Source organism: Sciurus vulgaris, assembly GCF_902686455.1.
Source record: "Sciurus vulgaris genome assembly, chromosome: 13".
Taxonomy (NCBI): Eukaryota; Metazoa; Chordata; class Mammalia; order Rodentia; family Sciuridae; genus Sciurus; species Sciurus vulgaris.
The window spans coordinates 26,182,528-26,201,852 of record NC_136474.1 but is presented as its reverse complement, the minus strand read 5'-3'; the positions used below and the strand labels follow the sequence as shown (position 1 = coordinate 26,201,852).

The window sequence follows — 19,325 nt, the reverse complement described above, 5'->3', positions numbered from 1 at the left end:
TAGGTCCTGCCACCAGAGGGGACAGCCTCACCCACCACCGTCCAGGTGCCCGTGGGCTCAGACCAGAGGCAGTACTCGCTGCCTCTCCTCCACTCCCTGGGCCCACTGCCCCAGAGACTTCATCTCTCCAGCCAGCCTCCCTCCCCACTCCCCTGCCCACTGGGAGGAGAAGGCCACCCTGCTGCTGAGAGGCAGGGCGAGTGGGGCGAGGAAGGCAGATGGAGCCCAAGACAGAAGGCTGACCACAGCAGTGACGGCCGTGCACTGGCCCTGTCAAGCCCTGCACCTCATTGGGGAGGGAGGCTGGTGCATCCAGAGCCCCTCTCAGAGGCAGCACACACGCGAGATGAGGAGAGACCAGGGCAGTGAGGGCCACACCAGGAACCCGAGAAACCACTGCTCAGAAGCAAGTGAGTTCCTGAAGACCGGCCTGCCGGAGGATGCCCGGCAGATGCCGCCCACAGCACACGCAGGTGCCGTGGAGTCGCCAGGCAAACCTGCACGAGACCTGCCTTCAAGGGACAGTGCGTGAGGCCCAGGCCCACAGCCCTCTCTGGGTCCCTTCCCTGAGCCACCAGCTTCCACAGCCCTCCATGAAAACTGCCTCCCAGGCCACCACCACAGCCTCGGGAACCACACAGATGACAAAGCTCCTCGGGGGTGCTCGAGCTGCCCACAGTTGCCCTGCAGAGCTGCCCCGTGCACACTGCCTGGCTGGGGGCTGAGGCCAGCAGCTGCCCCTGGCTCAACAGCCCCTCCTCACTGACCTCTCTGAGCAGGAGCTATTTGCTCTTGCACCCTCTGCACTAGCCCTGCCCTGCCCCCGCCTAGGCCATGAGGGACACCAGGACACCCACCATGAGGACCCCAACGTAGGTGGAGGCCCCGCCAGAGCCCGCGGAAGTGAGCCGTTCACCCACGCCATCTGGGCGACCCCAGAGGGTGGGACCTCACGCCCAGCCCATCCGTCCACATGGTCACTGGTGAATCGATGAGCCAAGTTTAACCAGTCAGTGTGGAAAATAATACTTTAATCCTCCAATTATCATACCAGAAGCCTCTCCTCTCTTCCCCGGCGGTAAATAAGCAAACCATCCTCCAGAAATTAACATATTTTCCTCCGTTTTCTTCAGCTGTTTTTTTTCCAAACAGCTAGTACTTAAAACAGAGCAAATGGACCATCAAACACTGACCCACACTCCAAATGGGAGACTTCAGGAGGGACTGCCCACAGCAGGCTGGGGGCCGCTGGCTCAGAGGCGCCCCTGGCACATGTGCTCGCACGTGCACATGCAGGAGGATACACGTGGACTCTTTGGGGCCCGTTCCCAAGAGGCACAGGGGTGGGGGCCACTCTGGGTTTCGCATTAGCAGATGGGCCACCCCCTCCTGGGCTCAGACACAGCACCTCCTTGCAGATGTGGGCACAGAACCTCCCCATCTCTGTCCCCACTCTCTGCCCCTCAAGAGTCCCCTCTCCACAGCATCCATAGCAAAGTGCCTGGTAGCCTAGGCCAAGACTCTCAGTCTAGCTGACTTCATCCTGGGGGGCCTCAGTCTCACCCCACCCTTGGCCACCAGTCCTCTCTGTGGAGGCCACGTGGACTCCAGGGTGCACGGGCCTCTCCAGGCCCCAAGGTGAGTCATGGGGGCATCGGCCAGCACACACCTCCTCCAAAGGCAAGCAGCCCCTGACTGGAGTCCCATCGGCCAGGCTTCACCTCCTGGCTGCAATCATCTCTGCATCGAGGACAGAACAGAAATGATCTCGTGCCAAGCAGGAAATCTGTACCCCAAGGTGCTGTGGAACCCTGCGGTCATGCTTCGCTCCCACTGAAAGAGCGCGCCTGCGCTGGTTCATGTGAGTGTAATACTGCACACAGACAGTCATTTACGAAACATAACACGGCCGCTGATTAGCAAACCTTCTCAATCAAGCTCTTAATCCGCCTTTCCAGAGCCCCTCTGCCATCTCAGAGCAGGCCCGGGCTTCAGCCTCCACCTGGCGCGAGCAGCCCCGAGGGCCACGCTGAGCTGTCTGTCAGCAGCACAGCCCAGGACGTCGACTCCGGAAACCAGAGAGACTAAAATGTGGATCTGGGAAACTGAGCAGGCACACAACAGGTTGCAAGGGCCCTGCCTTGCTCAGGCCAAGGCATGATGAGGGACCAGGGCTCATTCCAGGACAACAGAGCCCAGCACCGGCCGACACTTCAGGAACTGGCAAAGCTCCAGTTCCCGAATCAGGGAGACCACGATCCCAGGCTCGTCTCGGCTACCTGGGAGCTGTGGTCTGGGCAAGTGAGGGGCCTGAGCTCTCTGAGCCTGTTTCCTTAACCGTGTGGGAACCTGCAGCTGTCGCGAGACAGGCACAGCCCCTCTCAAATGCAGATTTTGACGGAGTCTCTGCCCCGTGGCACGCCCCCCGCCCGAGCCTAGGGTCTGGCCGCCATGGCTGCTGCGGGGCATGCTGGGGCCCACCTGTTGGGGTTGTACTCGAGCGCCCCGACCTCCTCACTAGCCTGCAGCAGGTCCAGGATGCCCGCCGCTGAGCTCCCAGTCTCCTTCTTGACTTTGGCGTTGCGTCCAGGCTTGGTGTCTGTGTCGATGTGCAGAGAGCCCTCATCCGAGGAGTCGTCACTCTGCTGCCCGGGGGACAAAGTGGCTGGTCAGGGTCGGGGGGGCTTGGAAGGAGGATGGGGGGTTACTTTTTCCCTTCAGGGAGAAAAGTAAGTTTAATGACGTTTTTAAAGAGCCCTCTTTTTCTAATGAACATTGATGGGGTCTGCCCAAGGCCCCCTGAGCTGAAGGAGGAGCTAGCCAGACACTCAGGGCTGGCAGGGATGCCAAGCTGTCTCCAGGACCCCCAGGACCATGAGACCAAGTCTTCTTCACACTGCCACCGTTTCTCCACAAGAGGTCTCACGTGACCCAATGTGAAGCTGCCACAGCTGGAGGGGCAGAGCATGGGGCGTCCCACAGCCCCCCAAGAACGCCAGGCCCCTGGCAGCAGCCTCAGCTCCAGGTCGGCTCCCCTGGCAAGTGGCTCCTGGGCCAGAGACCCCAGGTCCTTAGAGAGGATCTCTGCAGGGAGTTCTTGGAGGTCATCGTAGTCCAAATCTCCTTTCTGCCAGTCCCCTCCCCAGGCTCCTACCAGGGGCATCTTGTCACACTTTTCTCCCTGAGTGGGGGCTCTGGCTTGGGGGCGTAGCTCTCCAGGAGGCCAAAGCCTCAGGCAGGCACTAGTCCCTCCTGTGCCAACCCCACCACTGAGCCCAGCCCACAGCCTTTCCATAAGAATACTCAGGAAAGGCCAGGGTGAGGACAGAAGCCCCTCGTCACCTGAGTGGAGACTCAAGGACCATTCCGCTGAGGGGTCGTGCTACAGAGCCAGACGCGCTCCCACCCTGGGGCCCCCCGAGCTGGCCCTGGAAGGGGGCTCACCTTGTACACCGCTGAATCCAGCTTTGGCTTCATGACAGGCGTGGGAAGAACCTCCTTCTTGTCCAACAAGACTGAAAGCAGAGCAGTCATGAGTCCCACAGGGCCTTGGGCGGAGCTGGCCACGCACTGACCTCCCTCAGGTCCCCCACCCACGCCCATGCTGCGCTCACAGGACAAGTCCCTTTTGGGGGCGTTCTTCTTCCTCCTGATGGGAAACTCGTCGATCTTAAGCTCCCCGTCGTCGGACACGTACTCGTACTCGTCCCGCACGGGCTTGGCCTTATCCTCCTTGAAGTTCTGCAGGGCCCCGAACACACCAGGGCTTGTCGGGGGCCTGAGGGCCTTGGAGCTAGCGGGACAGAAGGGAGCAGGTCAGCAGGCCATGGGGATCTACCGCTGGATCCTGGTCCCAGTATCCCTGGGAGGCTGAGCAGTTGGTGGCAGGAGACAAGGCTGGGGTTGTGGGAAGTCTGCATTGTAGGAAGTCACCTGTCCAGAGAGGGACGCTCCCCAAGCCCACGGCCACCTCCTGGTGTGTGGTTCTGACATGCAGCTCATGAGGTACAGAGAAAGCCCTTCTGAGGATGGTGTGAGTGCTGTGCTTGTGCCCTCCAGGGCCCTCTAACAAGCACGGGCCCTCTGCCAGCCTGCCGGGGAATCCTGACACATGCCGAAACCCATCTTCGCTGTCTTTTTCTGCAAGCTATTTTGGGACGATACCTTCAGGGCCACGGTGTGCATGCCCTGGTCTAAGAAATATGTAACTCATCTCTGCTGGGGCCAGGAAGGACTGCTCCAGTCAAGAAGCACCCCACAGGCTCAGTCTGAGCAGCTCCAGCCTGGGCCCCAGGACTTCAGGACTCGCTCAACAACAGGGACAGCAGGGGAACGTTAGATGCAGCTCCAGTTCCAAGCAAAGGGAAAGGCTGGTGTGTGGACAGTGTGTGGGGAAGCCCCAAGGTCTCCAGGGCTCTTGGAGAAGAGCAGGGTCCAGACTGCTGCCTGACAGCTGGGCACGGAACACACGCGTGTGCACGGGGGCATGCACGGTAGAGTCACCTCCACCTTTCTCACCCCCGTCTTCTAAACTCCATGGCACCTTCAAGGAACTGCCCCCACTGAAAAGCTTCCCTGAGACCTGCAGGCAGTGCATACAGAAGCAGGCAAGCCCAGGGCTATCGCCTCAGGGCACCCTGTGGGCACACCCTCTCACCAGGCTCAGCCCTGGCACCTGCCCGTTTCTCCACCACCGGAGGGGCCTTCTCCTCCCAGCTCTCAGCTGAGGAACCTGAGACCCAGCTAAGTCAGTCAGTGGCCACTGCCGAAAAGTGGCCGCCACTCCCACCAGGACCTGCAGGCAGTGGGGACACCTCAGGGGGACACGTCTATGCCCAGGATGGGCAGACCTGGGCACCTGCAGCTGGAGCCTGGAAGTTCCTACAGCCTGGCTCACAAGCCCACAGCATGCCTGGCTCCCATGCTGAGGCCTGTGTGGCTCCAAGGCAGGTGCCACCTTCTCTAGGAAGCCCTCCTGACTCCGCACAGGACATGCCTCTGCACCCAGGGGCCCACAAACCCTTCCCCATGGCACCCATCACCACCAAGATTTTGGGTGGACCTAGGAGACTGCTGGGTTCATGGTGCCCCTCAACTGGCCACGGGACTACGAGGGCCAGGACCTCAGTGCCTTCCTGTTGGCCAGTCAGTTAACTCGGGCTCCTCCCCGCCTGCTGCAGGCTGCCTCCTCCAGGCAGAGCTGCTGTGAATGAGGTCAGCAGCTTGGAGGCAGAAGCGCCCAGCTGCGGGTGCATCCATCAAAGGACGTGTGCACGTGCGCGTGTGAGATGCACATGTGGTGTGTGTGAGCATGTGGGGTGTGGTTATGATGCAGTGTGCATGTGCGTGAGCACGGTGGGGTCCACACACGTGGGGTGGGTGGTGCAGTGTGCTGGGAAGGGAGTGTCCCCTGGGTTTCTGTGAGGTTGGGCGGGCTGTGATCCGCAGGGCTGTGCTGTGGGAGCCTGTGTGGCGTGTGTGAGGCACGGGGCGTGTGTGCAGCATCTGCCTGTGTGACGTGCGTGTGCGGTGTCTGTGGGGTGGGTTGGGGGACAGGCTGCCTGTGCGATCACGCCCCACCATCTGAGCCTTCACATACCCCAGGAGTTTCTTGTTGGAGAAAGAAAAGGAAAACTTGTCCTTGTTTCCAGTCAGGGGCGACTTCTCCAACTTCTGCTCTTCCTCCATCTTCAGTAGGGAGTCGGGTTTGCTGTTCTGAAAGCAAGACCAGGGCCGCTGCTGAGCCCACAGGGCAGGGCGGCAGGCAGAGGCAGTGACCGGAAAGTCGCTTGCAGCTCCCACCACTGCCCGGCCCCAGGCTGGCAGGACCTGCCTGGGAAGCTGCCGGGCCCCCAGGGAGCAGGGGCGCACACCAGAGCGCTGATGGTGAAGACGGGGACACGCCACCAACACGTCCGTGCTGCCCCACAGAAGGTGGCCCTGGGGGCCACACCCTCCAGGCCTGTGGAGACGCCTGTGGCACCACCTGGTGGGCCCGGGCAAGTGTGGGCCGCACACGCCTTGCGCACGCAGGGCGTCACGGTTCAGCCTCTGCTCACACTCACCGCACACACGCACACGCACACACCACACCTTGTACTTCCACTTGGCCTCCGACTTGCTCTTTGTCTGCTCCCGGATCTCGAGCCGCTCCACATCGTTCTGTGTGTGGACCACGTCCTTGTTGGGGACACTCAGGACACTCTTGGGAGCCTAGAACACAGAGCATTCATGACCCAAAGGCAGACAAGGAGGCAGAGTGGGACTCCCTGCCTCCTGCGCCCGTGGGGGCTCAGCCAGCCCCTCCTCCACCCATCTGTCTGTCGTCCATCGTCCATTTGACCCTAAGACCTAAGACCCTGGAGGCAGAGCAGGTGCCTGGGCTGGGCCCATCCCTCTCCCCTGCTCCAGTTCTGCATGCTGCTTCTGCAGGGGCACTTCGTCCACGTTCAGGCCTCAGTCCCAGGACAGCTTCTCGGATGCCCAGCTGGGCCGCCCTCCCGGAAGACCACCCTTCCCCCTGCGCTGGCTGGCCCCCCCGGGTGCAGCCCCTGCCAGGGCACCAGTGATGCTGCCTCCCTCTGCCACTGCTGGCTGGGGCACAGTCTGCCTGCCAGGGCCTGGGCCTAGACGTGTAGTCCAGGCTGGAGCGGGCAGGGAAGAGTGTCCACAGGAAGACGGTGCCACAGCAAGACCCCTGCACACTCTCCCCTCACAATGCGTCCCCTCCCCACACAGGCACCAGTCCCTGTCCCCACCAGCCTGGTGCCCAGAAGGTGCCCAGAGCCTCAGGTGACGTGTGGGCTGGGCCACAGCAGCCCCACCTTGCCCTTCTTGGGCGGTTCCATCTTGGTCAGTGCCTCCTTGGTGTGGGCCTCCAGCAGGTCCAAGTTGGGGATGGTGGGCGAGGCGGACTCCCGGCACTTCTTTCCCTTCTTTTTGCCTCCATCCTTGAGCTTCAAAGTTTTGGGGGGCTTCGGGGGCTTGGGGGGCTTGGGGGGCTTGGGGATTTTGGATGGCTTGGGCATCTTCACAGTCTTGGGAGTCTTTTTTTTGGACACCTTCTCCAGGAGGGATCGAGGTGGGGTGGCCTCAATGGGAGATGGGGGCTCCTCCTTCTCCCGGTCCCCGTCACAGACCTCATCCGAGGAGGCGACGACATTCACTTCTGGTCGGACGGTTTTGGAGGCATTCTGGGTGGGAAAAGGAGGGTCACTCTGCTCCAAGACCACAGCCAGGAGGGTCCCCACGCCAGGACTCAGGGAGGCAGAGAGGCACACCCATCCCACACCACCCTGCAACCTGTGTGCAACACCCACACTCACACCTGCCTCATACCATCGTGTGACACACGTGCACCCACCCCACTGTGTGACACACTCACGCCCACCCCACACCATCATGTGACGCACACACCCCACCCCACTGTGTGACACACTCACGCCCACTCCACACCATCATGTGATGCACACACCCCACCCCACTGTGTGACACACTCATGCCCACCCCACACCATCATGTGACGCACACACCCCACCCCACTGTGTGACACACTCATGCCCACCCCACACCATCATGTGACGCACACACCCCACCCCACTGTGTGACACTCACGCCCACCCCACACCACCCTGTGACACACACATACCCCACACCATCCTGCGACACACACATACCCCACACCACCCTGTGACACACACATACCACACACCATCCTGCAACACACACATACCCCACACCACCCTGTGACACACACATACCACACACCATCCTGTGACACACCCACCCACACCATCATATGACACACACCCACTCCACACCATCCTGTGACACACACACACACCCCACCCCATTGTGTGACACACTCACACCCACCCCACCGTGACACACACATACCCCACACCATCATGTGACACACACACACACACACACACACCATCACATGATACACACCCACTCCATGCCATTCTGTGACACACTCACACCCACCCACCATCGTATGACACTATCAGCCACTTGATCTCTGACACGCTCAGGCTCTTCATCCTCCCCAAGCACGGGAGGTCGCCAGACTCTGCCAGACTCAGGGGCATTGAGGGGCTGGACACAGGGGCTTCTCCTGCTGGGGCCCCTCCACGGGGAGCTGGAGGGCCCATCCACCGCTCACTCCCTGTGAGCCAACACCAGAGCCCGGCCCAGCTCCAGGCCTGGGAGTGGACCCGTGAGCAGGTGAGCCCCCGGGAGGGCAGCTCTGGGCCAGGCGGGCTCAGACCCTGAGAAGGACAGACAGGCCCGCCCTTGTCCCAGGGTCCAGCGCAGGGTGCTGGGTGTGTCCATACCTCGCTGAGCCGAATCTCTCTGGCCAGGTCCTTGATGAGCTGAGAGGGCCTGACGTGCTCCGGAAGCTCATCCTCGTGCTCGGCCAGGGCCTGCGGGACCCAGAGGTCAGCGCCAGCTCTGGCCTCTGTGGCTCCTTGGCCCCCACCCTGCCCCTCCAGGCTATGCCCTTCCTTCCCACTCAGACGGGGCCATGGCCAGCCCACCTGTCACAGGGTGAGAGGTGCCATGGAGCACAGTGTCCTGGAACCTGCCTGACAAGGAGTCGTGCGTCCCACCGCATAGTCCCAGGGGCGAGGTCCTCCCCAGAGGCTACCCTGAGCAGCCCGTGGGGTGTATGGGGCCAGGCAGCTGAGGGGAGGTGCAGGGCCCCCTGGATGACCCCCAGCCCAGGAGAGAGGGTGGCCACAGGATGGCCCTGGGAGGGCACTAGCGGCCCTCTCCCCACCTGCCTGTCCCATGAGCAAGTCAGACTGCACACCGGGGCTCCCTGCCTGGAGGTGATCCCTGTACTGAGAGGCAGCCCCCTCCCTCCAGCTGCACTGGCCAGGGAGCTCTGCATGGACCCAGCAGGAGGCAGAGAGCCAAGGTGCCCAGGGCTGAGCCAGAGACACCCCCTCTGCAGCCACAGCCCAGGCAGTGAGAACAGAAGTGGGAAGCAGGCTCCTCTGGGCCCGTCTGAGAACAGTTTCCACTGCTCAGGGGCCAGCACCATGGGGTCACGAGGTGGCCACAGCAGGTGCATGGCCCAGGTCACAGCAAGCTGGCTGGGAAGGGTGAGTGCACCTGCACCAGGCAGCATGACTCCTACGTAGGAGGGCCCAAGAGTGCCCTCAGCACTCCCTGTCCAGATCCAGATGCCTGGTCATTGGGCCAGCTGCTCCCAGGACCGCCTGCCCTCCCCAGGTTCCTAGTGCTGTCCCCACCAAAGCCTGGGATGGAGGAGCACTCTCAACCTACCTGTGTCTACCCCACCCCCAGGGGGCGACTGCTCTCTGTGAGTGGTACAAAAGTACTCCCTGGGCCAGAATGGGCAGGTCAGAGCCACCCACCTGCTACCCACTGAGTAGGACATACCCTGTGTATTGCTGCTGCCTGTCACCCACTCCCCTAAGAACACAAGTGACCTGCTACCTACCTGCTTCTTTGTCCATGACCTGAAAGCACCATTGAGAATTTTAGCTCCTTGGACTAAATGAGGGGGCAGCTGTTTCCCAGATTTGTGAGAACCTGGGAATGAGGAAGCTTATTAGCGTGGTGGGCACCCAGCCCAGCAGCAGGCTGGAGGGTGCCCAGGGCCCTGCTTTCCAGAGGCCTCTGCCCACAGTCACCCGCCCAACTGCCAACGGTTCCTCTTGGAACCTAGGGCGCCCACCCACCGGGCGGCCTACCCTGCAAGGGGAAGGGTCAGCCGTCCTGCCATCCTCCTGCTATCTTACCTGCAGCTTGCCCACCAGGTTTCTGATACAGACCATCTGGCGCTTCCCTGTCCACCCAGCACCCAGCCCTGCCCTAGCAAAGGACTGTGGGAATGCCTGGAGATAGGCCCGGGGCTGACCCTGCAGTCTTGCACCAAGCAACCCAACCCCTCCTTCTTACTCCCAAGGGCTACGATGGAGCTACGTGAAAGGACAGAGCGCCTGATACCAGGCCTGTCTACCCCCGGTCACAGGGACAGCTCAAATGCCTGACCTGGAACAGCCAGTACCTTTGAATGCCTCCAGCAGGTGCTTCCCCATGTACCAGCAGACGGTTTCAAAGTTGGGAAACTGAGTCAGGCTGCCCAGTTTCAACCTCCTTTCCACTTCATATGCCCTGGAAGCCACAGCTCAAAATCACATAGGGCAAGGAGTAACAAGCAGGCCATTCCAGAGGGCCATGGCCACACCACCCAAACATGCCTGCCGGCGCCTCCCCTCAGCCCTACATAGCCAAGATGACCACCTTGGTTGGACGCAGAGGCTGCAGCACCTAGGGATCTCAGCCAAAGCCCAAGAAAGGTGGCAGCAGCTTTCAATGACCTCAAACCACCACTGGACGGTCCAGCCCAGCCCCCCAGAGAACTTGTGAGACCACGGAGCTAATCTGCCCTCTTTCCATAGCATGAGGAGGCCCAACAAGGCTGACAGTGGTGTCCAGAGCCATCCACAGGTTGGGCCCAGCCAGGACGCAGGCCAAGATGCAAGATGCCCATCACACCGACCCAGCTGGAGGGGAACCCTGCCAAGCAGAGCCCCGAGGGCAGATGGCACTGCTGGCACTACCTCATCTGCATCTCCACACTCAGGCTGTGGAGAAAATGTCCAGCGAAGGCCAGGCAGTCCACAGGGGTGAGCGTGGCGTAAATCCAGCCTGAGAGAGACAGACAGGGATGAGGCTAGGCTCCACCTTGCTCCATGCACTCAGGAGCTGCCTGTTCAGGTCCAGACCAGTGCTGGCCTCCCCTGCTCAGCATGGACTCCCAGTCCTATCAGCCTATGCCTCGGTGCCCCCACCTATCCAGGCTGCTTACATTAAGGAGCTCTCTGGTCCCAGTCCCGCCCCACCCTCTGAGGGCTGGGAACAGAAGGTGGCTGAGGTAGCACAGACCCTTGGATCAAGCCTTGCATCACACAGAGAGTGAGCCTAAGCCCCAGACCTCCATATGTAGAGGCAGGAGGAAACCAAGCTGGGGCTTCTGCTCTCCCTGAGAGCTGGCATTTGTCCCTAGGTTATCCTTGGGGATGGAGCCAGGGCCAGACTCCGGGAAATCCGTAGCTCTTCCTGAAATAACTGACTGAGGAAGCAGGGAGGGAAAGAGGGGCCCTGGAGATTACAAAGATTCAGAGGCTTGGAACTCAGTCAAACTCTTAGGACTCATTTGGATTCTGAATTTAAATAGAAAAAGAAATATCACCATTAGAAAGTCCGAACACTCACTGGCTATTTGATGACCCCACGAACTTGTGATTTAATTGTTCACTTTTAAAGATGGGATGCTAGGATTATAACTGTTACTTTAAAAGGAAGGAAGTCTTTCAGATAGTGGATGGCTTATGAGCGAAGCAAGAGAAGGTCTGGAATTTACTCTCACAGAAGAATCTGGGGGACCCTCAGCTGCTCAGGACCTGCTTTCTCCCGTGCTGGTTCAACACGCCCCTCAATGACACGGCCCTCCTTCCTCAGCGCTGGCCTCCTTGACTTTGGCTGCTCCTACCACCCTAGGCTCTCTGAGTCAGGTCTCCCAGGTTGGTGGCTCTGCCTCGGGGAGTCAGGCCACACAGCCCAGAGGTGGTCCCAGTGCTGACCAAGACGGGATTGGCACCTGGCGCCCCGCTACCACGGAGCCCACTGCTGGGTCCTCTGTAAGGACTGGGCTGGAACAGCGGCCAGTGGCTGGGACACAGCACGGGGCCAGAGCCGTGACCATGAGGAGAGTGGCAAGCCCAAGTTCCGCTCCTAGAGCCACGTGCTCACCTGAGGGGATGAAGAGGGTCTGGCCCTGCTTGACGGTGCACTTGTAGCACTTGTCCACCTGGTCGGCAAAGAACATCTCGCTGTGGTTGGAGGCCGACCGCCAGCGCTCGTACAGGGAGATGTTGGCCGAGGCCGGCCTGATGAGATAGAAGATCTTCTCCCCCTGCCGAGAGAGCCCGTGGGCAGAGCCACAACGCCAGGGGCACGGGACAGCTCCCACCCGGGGCTGTGGGCGGCAGAGCCCGCCTGGTGCCAGGAACACTGAGAAATAGGGAAACAGAGCCCCCCGTGCCGGGTACAATGGGCGATGGAGGGACAGAGTCCGTCCAGTGCTGGGGACACTGGGGTGCCAGGGAGCGAGGCCCATTCTGTGCTGGGGCTGCTGGAGGGCCCGTGACGGGTCCTGGCCTGGAAAGCATCCTGCCCGGGCCCTTCACTCCTATCTGCAATGCAGGCGTGTGTGTTAGGGAGGATCTAGGTAGATGAGTCCCGGCACAGCTGTGGGGAAGCACCCTATAAACTCACATGCACTCTATCAATGTGTGGGTACCCAGTAAGAAAAGGAAGCTGCACCCCACTATTCAGTGAGTCCTGGGCAGCTCTTCTCTGAGAGCTGGTGGGCTCCCAGCTAGACTGAAGGTCCACTACCATTTCCCAGGCAGGGCTTTGCACGCTGAGCAGTGAGACCCAAGACCGTGTACCGGGTCAAAGATGGGCTCAGAGGACATGGTGGCAATAGGCTCAAGGCCATCACCCCTGACTCAAGCCCCAGGTGCTCTGGAGAACCTCAGTCTGTAGCTGGTAGAGCCCAGAGCTTAGGGGGCCTGTTGCCATTGGCATCTCATTGTTCCTCTGGCTTCCTCCAGTGGGAGGCTCCTGCTCGGCTGGCTTCGTGGGAGTCCTGGCTGTGGCTGACTCCCTTCCGGGAAGTCTTCTCAACACCTCTTTGCCTTCTCTGCTCCCTTGCCACCCGGTGGTCTCACCCAACTGCTCATGAGCCTCAGTCCCATTAGCAAACAGAGACACAGCATGCCACTGGTTCCGGATGCACTCCTCTCCCCAGCCAGACATGTTTCCACAGCCTGCTGTTCCAGGGCCAGATATTCCAGGGTCCCTCCTGTGGGGTAACTTCTGGGGAACTGCAAACCATCTTGCAGATGGTCACAGGTGCCTGCAGGCAAGGTGTGCCCCGGGGGCTGGGCTCACCTTGAGCACATGGTACCAGGCAGAGGCTCCCCCCGAGTCGATGTGGAAGTCCGTGTAGCTGTCCTTCACACAGATCAGGCAGTACTTGGTCACTTTGGGCTTGGCCAGCAATGCGTCATCGGGCCAGTAGTTTTCTACCCAGGACAGTTTCTTCACAATGTCAGGCGGCTCCACTAGGCTGGACATTCTGGGGGCAGGAGAGGACAGTCAGGGGTGAGTGCTCCCAGATTTGTATGCCTGGGGCAGGCAAGGAGCTGAGAGGCATGGCACACACTGCTCACGGCTTGTGGGCCACATGACATTGCTCCCACTTCACAGACAGGCAAACCGAAGACGGCAGAGGGCAAAATGAGCACGCTGGCCGTGGCCATGCAGGCCGAGACTGCTGGCCTCCATGTTCAGAAGAGTGGGAGCAGAAGGCCTGGGAACCAGCCGCCCCAGGGGGAGAACCTCTTTGCAGAGGAGAGCAGGCCACTCCGGGTGGGCCCACATTGACGTCGCTGCGGCAGAGGAGGGCCCGAGAGTTCAGGTTTCTCACCTGAAAAATGCCACTGCTCTCCAGAGCCCAGAAGAGGCAGCCTGTGACTCTGCCACATTAGTGCACAGAAAAATCCCGCTAACTCGTACCCATAGAGCGTGGGCAAAGGTGAAGGCAGCCTTTGATTCAATTAAATGTCACCGTCCTGAATAAAATGCATAATACTGCACCAAAATGTCAAGGCCAGCAGCACCCGAGTGGTGATATTTTGGCCACCCTGGAGAACCAAGTCTTGGAGCTTTTCACCTCCTCAGGCCACACAGGGTCCCTCATGTCCCCAGGGCTCCATCAGCGGCTCCTACGGTGCCCTTCACGTCTCCTTCTCCATCTCAGTGTGAAGGCCAGGGAGCTCTGAGGAGACCATCTGTGAGTCCTTAAAACCTCATGTTGCCTCAACAGCCACCTTAAACAAAAGCTGGGCTTTCTGGCACCACGAGCCACCTCAGTCACCCCTCCAGTCTCCAGTTCCCAGTCTCCTCCCTTCCTCAATGTGTCTGGTCCAGAAGTCTGCCCTGGTGACCACCTCCCCATGGGACGGTGACATTCAGCCTGCTTAACTGGCCCTGGTGGCCCCTACTCCCACCTGGGCTACACAGATCTACCATGACCCCCTCTCAGTAACAGCAAGACTGTGGAGCCTGTGCCTGCCTGCTGGAAGCCACCAACTCCAACCCCCACAGGAAGCTGGTCTGAACAGCACCTTGGACCCCTCTCTCTCCCTGCCAGTGCTTTCTGAACTCCATGTGTGTGTCTTCTAGGCAGGTGCTATAGCCCCCGGGACCCAGAACAAAACCTTTATTTCCATCTGAGTCTTTCCCAATCAGTGGAAGGGAGTTCTCTATCTTTTTTTTTTGTGCCAGGGATTGAACGCAGGGCGCTTAACCACTAAGCCACATCCTATTGCTTAGGGCCTCGCTAAGTTGCTGAGGCTGGCTTTGAACTCACGATCCTCCGGCCTCAGCCTCCTGAGTTGCTGGGATGACGGGCATGTGCCACTGCACCAGCAAGGTCTCTATTTTAAAGACCCTAAATCAAAACACTGCCACAATCACAAGCCTGATCCTGCCTCCCCGACTTTAACAACTTCAGTCACAGCAACCTTCTTGTGACCACTCCCACAGGGGTCCTCATGTCCCCAGTCCACGCCCTGAGCATACTGCTGCACTCAGGAGAGGGTCTCGGCCTGTAGGAGGGTCCTTGCCCCGAGTAAGAGGCCCTGCATGCAGGAAGAGGCCCTGCTTCAGCGGCCTTGTTCTCCACCATCCGGATCGGGCTGGCTGACTCCACGTCCTGACACAGCCCCATAAGTCCTCTCTTTAGCTTGGCCTGCTCCTCAGGTGTGGAGCCAGCCCTTTCTCCACGTTGTAGAGGATTCCAACCGTCCTGTGGCCCCCGAGGCTGCCACGATAGAGTCTAGATGTGAGCAAAGCTTGCAGGCCAGGCAGCAGGCACAATGCCCTCGGCCCACCACACAGGGGCATCTGGGAGGCATGGGGCACGCTGGTCACTGCAGGCCCTGAGCGCTGCCCCAGATGGCCCGTGGGTTTGGGCCTCATCTTTGTGGCCAACATCTGGAGGATGACTTGCCAGTGAGGCAGAGGCCACCCTCCTGCCCTCTTGGGGGTACAGGACGGGTTCTCAGGCTTGTGACATGAGCCTGGCCCCCATCCACGAGAATGCCCAGGCATGAGAGCTCACGAAAAGCCATGGACTGGACCTGGGGACACAGGAGCAAAACATGGCCCTAAGAGGCCCAAGGCGAAACCTCAGGCCAAAGCACCATCTCCCCCTAGTTCTGTCACCAAGGGAAGGACCGCAGGGCAAGGCAGCAGGGAAGCTCATGGAGATACGACTCCGTATGTTCCTGGTCCCAAGGTGCTGCACAGCTCGGGGCGCAGCTTGGGAAAGTCCCCATGCACGTGTAGGAGCTGCGCTTGCCTTACCAAGCCCACCCCTTTTTGTCTTTGCTGTCTGAAAGCTCAAACCAAATCCAACATCCAGTCCTGCTCCTTCTGTGGCCCTTAGCATAGTCCTATATTCTCTTTCAATAATCTTTGATTTTTTCCCTCCTTCCTTTATGCACATGGGTTACCTCATGTGCTTTCTGGAAGTAGACAAAGTGGAAATGATGCAAGAACAGAATCACTCCTAGTCACTCCTGCCTCTAGTGAGGGAGAGTTCCAGATCTCTCCCAAGAGGCCAGCGGAGGGCAGTGGAACTGATGGTGTGGGGTGGGCAGGGCAGGCTCTGACCATGGCCAACTACATAGTCCTGGAACAGAGCAGAGTCCTGAGGACAGGACGGAGCCAGCACATGACCAACCTGACAGGGACACCACTGCCCACAGTGGCTATGGCTGAAGACAGCAACCCCCGAGTGCTGGGTGCAGTTCCGTGGTGCAGCACCTGCCCAGCACACTGATGCCCTGGGTTCCATCACACACAAAAAAAACCCATCTGGAACTCTGGAACTGTAGGACGAGGTCCACAGGGCCTGTGTGGGACCTCGCCACCTAAGGAAAGCAGTGAGGGGAGCCAGGCCCAGGGAGGCAGGGCAGGTGGGCACAGGGCAGGCAGCATGCAATGTCTGTGTGTTTGAGGGTGTAAGTGTGCTGGGGATGCGTGGTGGGTGTCGGTGGGTGAATGTGACGACCAATCGGCATCTCAGTGGCCCAGGGGTGGATGTCGTGTGTCTGGGGTTGTGTGTGTGTGTCATGAATGTGTCGTGCACGTTCTGGAAGAGACGGCTCCACAGCTCACCACTGGGCCTCCCTGGCCGGAGGCGGGGCCTCCCTGGCCAGGGGCAGGGCCTCCTTTGCTTCCTATCTTTGTCTGCACCGCTAACGGTGGATCTCTTCCATACTTGGAAAGAGAAACAGAAAGAAGGAGCGTGGGCCGTGGCCAGTGCATCCCACTCCTGTGACATCTGCCCCACAGCAGGGGTCGGTCCCCAAGCCGGGCCCCTCAAGCCCCCATACCCAGGGTGGCCCGGTCACCTGGTGTCGGAGAATTCAAGGTTGGTGACATTGAGGACTCGCTTGCGGTTGGTGCTATAGTAATAGTCCACGAACTCCTTCAGCTTCATCTTGCAGTCCTTCTGCTTGGTGACGTCTGTCACGTCCACGCTCCGCTCTGGCCCTGGCAAGTAGCAGGAGGATGTGCATGAGAAGACCAAGGAGGTGGTGTGGCCTCCCTTGAATCTGGGGTGGACACACACCCTCGGGGCCCTTGCACGTGGCAGCAGCCATGGGTGAGCCCAGCCCTGAGGCTCTGGATTCTATGGGATGCACAGTACCCAACTGCCACAAGGACCCAGAGACACTGCGAGGTGGAGAACCTCAGGCCTCAGTGAGGGTAGCCAGGTTCACAGATAAACATACAGATGCCAAGTCAACTTGCATTTCAGATCAACAAACACTTAGTGTAAGCACGTCCTGATTAATACACAGGATTAATGCACTTTAAGAACAAAGTCAAGAATCCTTCACTTTTAGGGTAGTACCATGGATTGGACAAGTGTCCCCCAAAGCCCACGTGGTCCCCCGCCTGTGGCACTAATGGAAGATGGAACAACCTCTAAAATGTGGAACCTTGTGGGAGGTCCTTAGGTCATGCCCTCCAAGGGAACTGTGGGACTCTGGGTCTCTCTTTCTTCCTCACTTTGCTGACTAGTGACATAGCAGTTCTCCCCACTGTGCCTCATCAGGTCCAAAATTATGGGCCAACGAGTCAAAATAAACCTTTTCCCTTTTTAATTTATTGCTCAGGCATTTTGTTATAGTGATAAATGGCTGACTAATATAAATACTCACTCATTATTCTAAAAGTCAATCAACTGACAGATTAGGGAGGAAACATTTACCCTGCCTTTTCTGGAACTGTGGTGGAGTTTCCCTCTTTTAAAGGTTCCACCATGTCCCAACAGTGCCACAGGCTGGGGACCAGAGACATTTACAGAAACCATACCAGTGCTCCAGGGAAGCAGGGTTCTTGACTTTCTAATTTCTAAAATGCAGGTAAAGTCTGTGTATTCTTCAGGGTTACCAGATAACCAAAGAGGGAAAGTTCTTTATAGAAGACTCATGACCATCAGAGGGAGGAGGAGAAAAACAGAGCAAGCAAAACGGTCCTTTGCCAGGGCCGCAGCAGCTGCTCGGAAGCAAGGTGAAGGCCACTGGGATTTCTGTGGACAGGGGAGGCCGCATGCCAGGCCCTGTGGACCACTAGGGCAGCATCACCAGAGGTAAATGGCAGATGCTACAGGTGTTCTCACAGATGGAGGCAAACCCATCCACAAGGGGACCTGACCAAACCTGAGCTTGGATCTCATCAGGCCTCTGAGCTTGAGTTACAGGAAACACCTGGGACAGAGACCCAGTAGGCCACGCCACAGGGACACTGACAACCAGGGCTTAGAAACAAGGAATTCTGCCAGACCCACCACCCCTTTCCCCAATGAACCCAAAGAATGGAAGCAGCTAGGGGCTGTCGCAGAGCAAGAGAGACTTTGAGGACCGCAAAGTGCAAAAGCAACGTGTGGATTTTGTTTGAATTCAGATTCAGATAAACAAATGTAAGGAGGCCCTTTTGAGGGAACTGGGCAGATCTACACTGGGTCTTAGATACTAACGAGGAATTATCATTAACATGGTAGACAGTGATGATAAAATTGTGATTACACATTTTTAAAAATCATCTGTTAGAGCGATGTACTGAAGTTTCTATGGGCAAAAAGACGTATGTAGAGATTCGCTTTAAAACACTCCAAGGGTGAAGAAAGTGGGGTTGGCAGAAAATGGACAGGAAGCTGGGGGACTTGTGGCCAGGGCCAGGTGCATGGGGTTCGCTGTCCACTTCTCTCATTTTGGATGTGTTTTTTTTTTTAAGCTCCTTTTTTTTTTTTTAATCAAGAGAAAAAAGACAGACTGTAAGAAGCAATAAACACCTCTAAGGACCATTTTTCCCTGCTCCTTCAGGGACACCTGTGGAGGGGCCAGGGTCCTTGTGGCCAGGGCCCCAGTGAGAAAGTGGGGTCCCCACTTCTTAGCTGCAGGTGGGATAAAATTTGCTCGGACAGTGTCCGACGCTGGGCAGGTGCTCACTGGGTATTGGCAGCCCCCACGGGTGCTCCATGCCCACCAAGAGCAGCCCTGGATGAGGTCAGCAGCCAGGCGTGGCCTTGGAACGAGTAAGGCAGCCCTGCCGTGCAGCACTGGCCTCATGTGCCTGATAGGACAAGTACGCCCAGAGACAGCCAAGATGAGGCCACTCACCAGCATGGTGGAGCAGGGCAGCCATGAATGGCCAAGGGCCGTGTCTACGCGTGGCCCAGCACACTGACCCCGTGGCCTGCCAGTCTGCCCTCCCTCTTGCCAGGATTCCACAGACCCCAGCACCCCAACCCTTGGCCCAGATGAGGCCCCCAACCCCCTCTCTGAGATCCCCTACCGCTCCCCTAGTTCATGTCCTTCTTCCCACGAGAATCTGGAGCCCAGCCTGGGTGGCTCCAGGGTGCGCATGGGGCTCCTGTCCACTGTCAAAATGGAACATGACGGCTTCCCTGGAGGGTGCTTCCACGTGCTTGGGGGCTTATACAGATGATTTCACTTGAACTCCAACATCCCCTGAGTGTGGGCTTCTCAGAAGTCAAGCTCAGAGAGACAGACTGCCTGTCTGCAGGGCCCCTACCCATGCCCTTCCCCTCTCCCGTCCTGGGTGCCCTTCCCCTCTCCCTGTCTTTTCAGGGTTTGTCCTCCTTCCCCACCAGCCACTCCCCAGGAAGCCCCATG

General features: G+C 58.9%; 1 protein-coding gene across 3 annotated transcripts in view; it reads right to left on the bottom strand.

Annotated features, from left to right (window-relative positions):
• The window catches only part of PHF2 (PHD finger protein 2), a 93,860-nt gene that overhangs the window by 8,155 nt on the left and 66,380 nt on the right, over positions 1-19,325 (bottom strand). The window contains exons 5-17 of one of the 3 annotated variants that reach the window (XM_079109065.1): positions 16,533-16,674; positions 13,000-13,186; positions 11,794-11,956; positions 10,602-10,689; positions 10,046-10,152; positions 9,476-9,567; positions 8,340-8,429; positions 6,825-7,193; positions 6,094-6,213; positions 5,600-5,715; positions 3,615-3,793; positions 3,445-3,515; positions 2,482-2,645 (exon numbers count right to left, since the gene is read on the bottom strand). In XM_079109065.1, the coding sequence (XP_078965191.1) occupies positions 2,482-2,645; positions 3,445-3,515; positions 3,615-3,793; positions 5,600-5,715; positions 6,094-6,213; positions 6,825-7,193; positions 8,340-8,429; positions 9,476-9,567; positions 10,046-10,152; positions 10,602-10,689; positions 11,794-11,956; positions 13,000-13,186; positions 16,533-16,674 (1,888 nt within the window). The remainder of the gene's footprint in view (positions 1-2,481; positions 2,646-3,444; positions 3,516-3,614; positions 3,794-5,599; positions 5,716-6,093; positions 6,214-6,824; positions 7,194-8,339; positions 8,430-9,475; positions 9,568-10,045; positions 10,153-10,601; positions 10,690-11,793; positions 11,957-12,999; positions 13,187-16,532; positions 16,675-19,325) is intronic. The other 2 variants (XM_079109064.1, XM_079109066.1) reach the window with 2 other exon arrangements.